The sequence below is a fragment of the Carlito syrichta genome, unplaced genomic scaffold, assembly GCF_000164805.1.
Source record: "Carlito syrichta isolate Samal-C Ts95f unplaced genomic scaffold, Tarsius_syrichta-2.0.1 Scaffold305756, whole genome shotgun sequence".
NCBI lineage: Eukaryota > Metazoa > Chordata > Mammalia > Primates > Tarsiidae > Carlito > Carlito syrichta.
In genome coordinates, this window is record NW_007249852.1 from 127715 (window position 1) to 136291 (window position 8577).

The following is an 8577-nucleotide window of genomic DNA, read 5'->3' on the forward strand; positions in this document are numbered from 1 at the left end:
GAACATGAATGACATTGCACCGCAAAATCTAAAAACTGTACGAAATACAGTATCACTGATAACAAGGAGGGTAGGAATCATCACTGAACAGTCTATGTTGCTGGAAGCCAGCATGACATTCACCAAGAATCTAAATACAGAGGTGGGACAAAGGGCATTAGTGATTGAGTCTTTAAGCTCACTAAGAAAGCATCTGGCTTGACAAGCCACTTAATATGGATCCAACTGTACCCTAGAAATACTTTGTCAGTTTTATTTTACCTTAATATACATTTATACAAGCAATAATAAAAAGGCTATTACACAACAATTCAGTAAGTTTTACCTAGTTTCAAGAATAATGCATGCTGTTACAAATGAGAGGTAGAAACACTGTATTAAAGACCTAAAAATACAAACGTCATATAAATAAATGTTCAAATTAACTGCTGGAATTTCATACAGATAAATAAGGTAAAAATTACATTACTTTGTCAAAAGTAAAGGAAAACCATGTTTGTTTTTGTTTTTATCATTACACTAAAATTAGATTAATGCCAAAAGAGTTTCTGTGCAATTTGTCAGAGTTCAGATTATTTTATGTAAAAGGATTAAAGTTAAAGGATTAAAACTGGCAAATGGTTTATTCAAGTACTCAAGCAAGTAAGTAAAAGAAACAAAAAATATACAACATAGGAACCATTCCTGGAAGGATATTACGTTAACTGCCTGTATTCTCCATGACTAGCTATTTGGTGAACTATCAGGATTAACATGAAAAATACACATTAGGCTGAGAGAGCTGCCCATTTTCCTAAAAGAAAACGAACCTCATTTTTCACTAACTTCATTTAGGAACTTCACACACTAACAAGCCTTTAGATCACCAACTTTGTTTTGGCCCTATTAAAATTCTCAAGAGTATCTCTTGATTCATGATTTTTTTTCCTAATACTGCCCAAATAAACCTAGCCTTTAATAAACCTAAGGTCACAGGCATCAATGCACATTCTGCATGCACAATAAAAAATGCAACCAAAAGCGAACAACCAGCAACTCAAAATATTATTGACAAAATCTGCAGGTATAGATGAACAGGTAAAAAAAAATGCAGCTTCACATGAACACGTTTTGACCATTTAAAAGTTCACTAGAGATTACATGTGAATTCTGGAAAGGGTATATGTATATAATCAAGTAAAATATTTTAAACAAGTCCATTGTGCCTCAGTTAGTTTTAAGTTGCAAAATCTAATACACAGTTGTTTTAATAAATTAGTGCAATATGAAAGATTTTGGAAGATTAACATGTGTCCATATTAGATCAAATTGAGTTATTTCAAAATTTCTTCCAAGATTCATCTTTCACTTCTTCTTAAGCTATTTCTTCCTGTATTGTTTAAAGATGAATGCTCAGATTTAGACAGACTTACCCCAAATATCAAACTGCCTGGATGAGATGCGAATTTCTTTTTACCTTTTTTTTTTTTTTAAAAGAAGAGAGCTCTCATTATATGTTGCCCAGTCTGGTCTCAAACTCCTGGGCTCAAATAATCCTCTCAGCTCAGCCTCCCAAGGTGCTGGGGTTACAGTCATGAGACACTGCACCCAGCATTCTTTTTACTTTTGTATCTCAGCAAATTCATAGAATTTCACACATTGATTTGGTGAATTGAGTAGAGCCACTCACTGTTTCCTTTTTAATTATCCTTAACAAGAACTGGACTGATCATTCTAGTTCCAAGGTACATTTATTTACCAAGTTCAAACTGAGAGCCAAGTGGAACGCTCCTGCTTCTACAAGGAGTTTAGGGAAGGGGTGACTTCTCCGATAAGGCAGATTTCCTATAAATGTGTAGTTTTGGGAATTTTTTCTTTCTGAAATCACTACTTGTTCTTTGGTAGTCACCAGTTAAGAAACTAGATTCCTGGGGATGGGTGACAGAACCCAAGCTGTAATCCCAAATGTACCACTTCATTGGTCCACGGGAAGAACCCACAGCTCATACGGTAGCGGTGCTATAGCAGAGTGCCGACAATCTTCTTTCAATACTACATTTATCTAGAAATAAAATAACAAAAATGAAGAACTAATGAAAAAAATCACTAACTCTCTATCTACATTATGGTCTCTAGTCTATCTCTGCCCCAAAGTTAATATTCTGAATACATTTTCTTCTTGCTGCTTGGCAATAGTTTAGATATAATTTCTAGCTTAGCACTGCAGAGTGGTAAAATTTAGTTAAGCACATCGTATAATAAAGAAGACTTAGGTTTTAATAGCTAGCTCGTTCACAATTACAAATAAGCTTAAAACTGCCATCCCCTTATCACTATTCAAAATGTGGTTACAGTCACATATACTACAAGAGCTCCCTTCACCTCCTTCTAAAAACATAGATTACTAGGCTTATATTTGACAAGTGATCATGTCATCCCAGTATCCTATCAAGCTCCGCTCTGCTATCTATACCAAATCTGCAGTACACAGGTTCTTCAAAGATTCTTTAGTCACTTAGCCCATGAGGCTTAAAATAGTTGCATTTAATAATAATAATTTTTAAAATTCCCATATACACAAAAACACATTTGCCAACAAAGCAACATAGTGGAGAAATCTAGACTAATGACAACAGTCATCAGTGCTTTTACATGCAATCACTTCTAATCCTCACAACTCTACAAGATGGGTCTTTTTTATTTTTTTGAGTCTCACTCAGTTGCCCAGGCTGGAGTGCAGTGGCATGCTCATGGCCACCCCAACACTGACCCGCTGGGCTCCGGTGATCCTTCCACCTCAGCTTTCCAAATACCATGCCTGGCTAAATTTTTTCTTTTTTTTTTTTTTTTTTTTTTGAGTTGGAGTCTCACTTTGTCGCCCAGACTGGAGTGCAGTGGCCGCTCCCGGCCACCACAGCCTTGACCTGCTGGGCTCCGGCGATCCTTCCACCTCAGCCTTCCAAGTAGCTGGAATTACAGGCACACGCTACCACGCCCAGCTAATTTTTTAATTTCATTGTAGAGATGAGGTCTCACCAAGTTGCCCAGGCGGGTCTTGAACCCACGGGCTCAGGCAATCCACTCACCTCAGCCTCCCAAGGCGCGGGATTACAGGCTGAGCCACCAAGCCCGGCTCCTGGCTAATTTTTGATGTACTGTAGAGACGAGGTCTTGCCAAATTGCCTGGGCTGGTCTCGAACCCGTGGGCTCAGGCAATCCACTTGCCTCGGCCTCCCAAAGTGCTGGGATTACAGGCTGAGCCACTGAGCCCAGCCCAAGATGGGTCTTGTTATTACCATCTTATACAAGAAGAAACAAACAATACAAAGATTAAAGTGACTTGCTCAAGGTTCAAACCAAGACTATATGATTCCAAACTCCAAGTTGTAGGAGACAAGTAAGTTGCAATCAGTACTACTTTATATGTCAACTTACATTTGTGTACATTTTCAATATCTGCAGGGTCTTGTAGAATCTTAGTTAGGCCTTCCAAAAGAAGGGCTGCCTTATGATAGCGATAAACAATATCTTCAGTCTGCTGAAACATCTCATCCAGGGCTGCAGACTGAACCTGAAACCAGTCAACAAAACAAGATTTTCCACATTTCCAAAAAAATACAAATCCATGTGGGTAATGCAGCTTAAAATGGAATCCTCCTAAAATTAACACATTATATCATTAATGAAATGATATAATCTTCTAAACCATATAGCATGTAAAACGTCATCAGGATGAGCAATATGTAAGAGCAGCTTCTTGACAAAAGTTATTCTGTGTTCAAGCACAGCTATTCAGTATGCAAGAGTCATAACATTTAATGCTAGAACCCTGTTCGATTGGCTCTTCCATGACTTCACTAAAAAGTTTATTTTAAACATACATTTTCACACAAAGTTAATCTGTCATTTCTTTAAAGCAGATTTTGCTACAATAATATGATTAAATGATGCTAAAAGCTACATACTGGCTTATTTTTCTAGGCAAATAATTTTTGCGTGGTTATTCATTCATTGATTTATCCATAGAGGCTCACTGAGCACCTACTGAGTGCCAGGCACTATACATAAATGCATGAGAGCTTCCAGTCTGGAGGGAGATACAGGCCAGCAAAAGATGCAATTCTAATTCCAAGGGACATACGGTATTACAGGAGGAAGCTCTGGATGGTATGGAATACACAACAGATATGTCTAACTCCAACAGATATGTCTAAGCCAGATTATGGAAGGAAGAGATTAGAGAAAGCATCCAGGACGTGATGTTTTTGCCGAAGCATAAAGCAGCAGCAGGAAAGCGAGGTATCAGGAAAGGTGGAAAGGGGCTTTCCAGAAAGAGGGGATGGCAGCATTATTCACAGGGATTTCCCCAACAACTTCTGATTGTTCTCTTTAATCATTAAATGCCAGAACTCTCAGTATAATTCAGTATCCTAATTTACTTGTTATTATGCTCTTTCTCTTTTAAAAATGAGTTTATTTTTATATGGATGGTGTCTTGCTATGCTGTCCAGGCTGGTTTCAAACTCCTGGCTCAAGCGATCCTCTTGCCTCAGTCTCCTGAAAAGCTCCAACTATGGGTGATTGCCACTGTGCCTGGCTATTATGTTTTTTTCAAAAAAATAATTTAAAGCAGTTTACAATAAAGTAAATAAAATGAAAACAGAAAATCAGAGCCATGAAAAAAAAAGGAAGAAAAAAATAAACTAAATGTAAGTATTAACCTCTAAGCTTATTAAGTAGCAAGGGCAAAGAAGGAAATTATTGAAGTTACACAGCTCTTTCTTGCAGAAGAAAAAACAGTATTATAATTCCTTATGAGAAGACATTTTCCCCGGCACAACATTCTAAAAAAAATATTTATCATACGAAGTCTTAACTCAGCATAGAGTGATACAATGCATATTATTCACGTTAATAGCTTAAAGCAATATGATGCATATTATTCTTATAAACAGTTTATATTTCAAAGTTATTTTCATATGATTGTTTATTTTGATGAATTCCAAAATAAGGCCAAGGGCTTAATATAATAATACAATTCAAAACAGACAAATGGGAGGGAATCTACTATGTCAAGATAGTAAAAATAAGATTGGCTAACAATTTTCCCCCTACTTAACCACTTCATTAGCAGCCCCTATTTCTATCTACACTTCAGAGCCACTTTTCCCCCAGTAGAGACAAAAAACAAAGTACTTTCAGTAGTATAACTAGATAATTGGCAAAGTCAATTTTATTTTGTGTCCACACTTCAATAAAATTAGTAGAATCTGAGTACATTAATTTTTATGGGTTGGTTAATAAAGCAGTAGTTTTTCTACTAGCTTTATCAAGTCAAAATTTCTTTCTTTTTTTTACGCCAAAATTTCTTAAAGAGTAGAAAATGCAGAAACATTGATTTTGTACCCTGAGACTTTACCAAAGTCCTTTATCAGTGTAAGCAGGTTTTTGACAGATTCTCTTGGATTTTCGAGATATAGGATATCATCAGCAAAAAGAGATAACTTAACTTCCTCTTTTCCTATTTGGATACCCCTGATTCCTTCTCTTGTCTAATTGCTCTAGCTAGGACTTCCAACACAATGTTGAACAAGAGGGGTGAGAGTGGGCAGTCTTGTCTTGTTCTGGTTTTCAGGGGAAATGTTTCCAGTTTCTGTCCATTTAGCAGTATGCTAGCTGTGGGTTTATCATAGATGGTGCTTACTATTTTGAGGTATGTTCCTTCTGTACCTAGGTATTTGAGGGTTTTTATCGAGAAGGGATGCTACATTTTATCAAAAGCTTTTTCTGCATCTAATGATATAATTATGTGGTTCTTGTTTTGACATATGTTGGTATATTTAATTACATTTATGGTCTTGCAGATGTTGAACCAGCCCTGCACATGCATGTTTGCTGCAGCTCTATACACAATAGCAAAAACATGGAACCAACCAAGCTGCCCGCTGAAGTTGAACTGGATTAAAAAAAAAAGTGGTACACATACACAATGGAATACAATGCAGCCATAAAGAAGGACAAACATATAGACTTTGCAGAAACTTGGATGGATTTAGAGTCTATCCTTCTCAGTGATCTATCACAGAAACAAAGAACAGATATGTTCTCAACCATAAGCGGACTTTGAACAATTATCACAATACTATAAGAAAGGGATTGGCAGTAGTGGGAAACTGCCAGAGAAGGGGGGCACACCTCATTAACAAGAGTATTTGAATAATGAACATTTGTATACCTAACCCTGAATTGTACCCCACATCTTCAAAAAATTAAAAAAGAAAAAAAGAAAAGGCAGAAACAATCCAGCTAAGCTTTCAGATGTTCACTATAAAAAGATTAGTTCACGCCTAATATTAGCAAAGTTTAAAAAGAGATAATAATAAAGTTGTACCAAATGTGGTAACCAAATTAATAAATTATACTATATAAATTATATTAAATATTACTTAAATGTAAATTAAGTCCAATTACTTCTTTAGTAGAAGGTAAACCACAATACTTGGGACTGAGAAGGGTAGGACATACTCATAAACTCGTTTTTGTATTTTTTTTTTTTTAATAGGAATCTCTCTCTGTTGTCCAGCCAGAGTGCAGTGGCACACTCACGGCTACCGCAGTCTTGACCTGCGTGGGGTTGAGTGAGCCTTCTGCCTCAGTCTTTCAACTAGCTGGAACTACAGATGTGTGACACCATGCCTGACTAATTTTTTAATTTATCATAGAGATGAGGTCTCGCCAAATTGCCCAGGCTGGTCTCAAACCCCTGAACTCAGGCAGTCCTCGTGCTTCTGCCTCCCAAAGTGCTGGGATTACAGGTATGAGCCACTGTGCCCAGCTTTGTAAACACTTTTAAAAGAAAAGATAACATCAAATCGGTATTCAAGCCAAAAGATACTTAAAGATAAATAGTACTATACAATATTAAACCTTAAAAAGGGTTACCATTTCTACGGCACAATTATAGATGAGTTTCTCTGCAGTTACACTGTTGATTTCATCAATAAATCTCTGTTTGTCAGAGAAGAAGCGATTCAGTTTTTCTGTAAGTTTCTTACACATGGTGATGCAGAATTTATATCGTTCATTCAGATTTTTGACAACTGAAAAAAAGCAGAGATGGGAACTATTTTAATTTTCCCCCATAACCAAAGGCACACTGACAAGTACCTTTCCTGCTGATACATAAGAAAAGTGACACTAAATGGTCATTAAAAAAAAGACTGGAAATAATTCTTTCATATGTTCTCTCTTTCAGTATGAAAAAATTGAGAATAATGCACTCTGACTTCTACCAATTAAGTGGTAAAAAACCAATAACCCAGCATTCTTTCCTTGTTAAGGATACTGAATAACAAACATAGTGATTCCTCATCAGATGTTTTTTCTCCTGGGGGTGAGAAAGAGCAACTCAAGGATCCCTGGAGTTACATGCTGTTATCTCCTTCCATACCTTGTTTCACAGCCGTGGATGGGCTCAGTTTCCCAGATTTGATCTGGGCTTTGGCGAGATGCAGAGAAGCCGCGAGCAGTTGTGCTGCTTTCATGTACAACACCAGCTGTTCCACCCGCCTGCACCCAGAAGACAGTAGCAAAAAGTTATCTTGTGAACCAAAATGCCAGATTTGGTGTTCCACACATTAAGTCACCATTAAAATACCCTGTCTAAAGGAATAGCATCTTCCTTGATTTCTTAATGTACAAATAAATCATCAGGGGGGAAGGCTTGGCTTGGAGAAAGATATGGGTACTTTGAAAACAACAGATACGCTCAGATAAAAACAATAGTCTTTTTATCATCAAATATCTTCAACAGTATAATTTACAAGGAAAAGTCAATACTAAGGTTGCATAATCTCCAAGTCTTGCTCAAACAGTGAAATCTAGTACAATGAAACAATTTAGAGACTGCCTTGAAACTTTTAATAATGAGACATGATTTCGGCAGATGACAATGCCTATGTCTCAGATATAAGTTTAGAGAAAGCATCAAGCATCTGGACATGAATGGCAGATGGGGCACCTACCCCCAGTCTTTGCTCAACTGGCTGATCTGGTCCACGACCACACTCTCCTGAATCTGGTACAAGGACACAGCAGATGTGCACAGCTCGGGGTTTCCTCCCCTTACAGCTGTCAGGTCCAACACACACTCAGTGAACATCAGCATCACATTCAGATGGCGTAAGGTGTCTGTGTGCTCTCGCTGCAGCAAAATCAATTTGTCTTAGAAAATTTCAGGTTAAGAATAAGTACATACTTATTTCTGTATATAAACTATGACCAATGCTAATGTTTTTCTATGCTTATAAATACTGGCATGATTAAAGGAGACAGATTTTTAAATTTCAGAAAGCTGGTAAGAAAATAAACAAAAATGAAACCAAATGTGGGTATGTATATGTTTGTGTCAGAGAATTCACATAAATGCCAAAGATGGGAGGTCACTGTGCTTTTATCAGTAAAAACATGAAAACTGTTGATTAAATCTGTACACATTGAGACAAAAACATGACAAAACAGACACCAAGATTATAAGGATGCTGGGCTCGGTGGCTCAGCCTGTAATCCCGTGCTTTGGGAGGCTGAGGTGAGTGAACT

At 37.1% G+C, this 8577-nt stretch overlaps 1 protein-coding gene across 1 annotated transcript in view; it reads right to left on the reverse strand.

The window, feature by feature from the left end:
- Positions 1-1713: 1713 nt before the first annotated feature.
- ULK2 (unc-51 like autophagy activating kinase 2) overlaps positions 1714-8577 on the reverse strand; it is a 99405-nt gene continuing 92541 nt past the window's right edge. The window contains exons 23-27 of the mRNA XM_008062602.2: positions 8004-8182; positions 7430-7548; positions 6922-7079; positions 3415-3550; positions 1714-2041 (exon numbers count right to left, since the gene is read on the reverse strand). Of these exons, the coding sequence (XP_008060793.1) occupies positions 1983-2041; positions 3415-3550; positions 6922-7079; positions 7430-7548; positions 8004-8182 (651 nt within the window). The 3' untranslated portion in view covers positions 1714-1982. The remainder of the gene's footprint in view (positions 2042-3414; positions 3551-6921; positions 7080-7429; positions 7549-8003; positions 8183-8577) is intronic.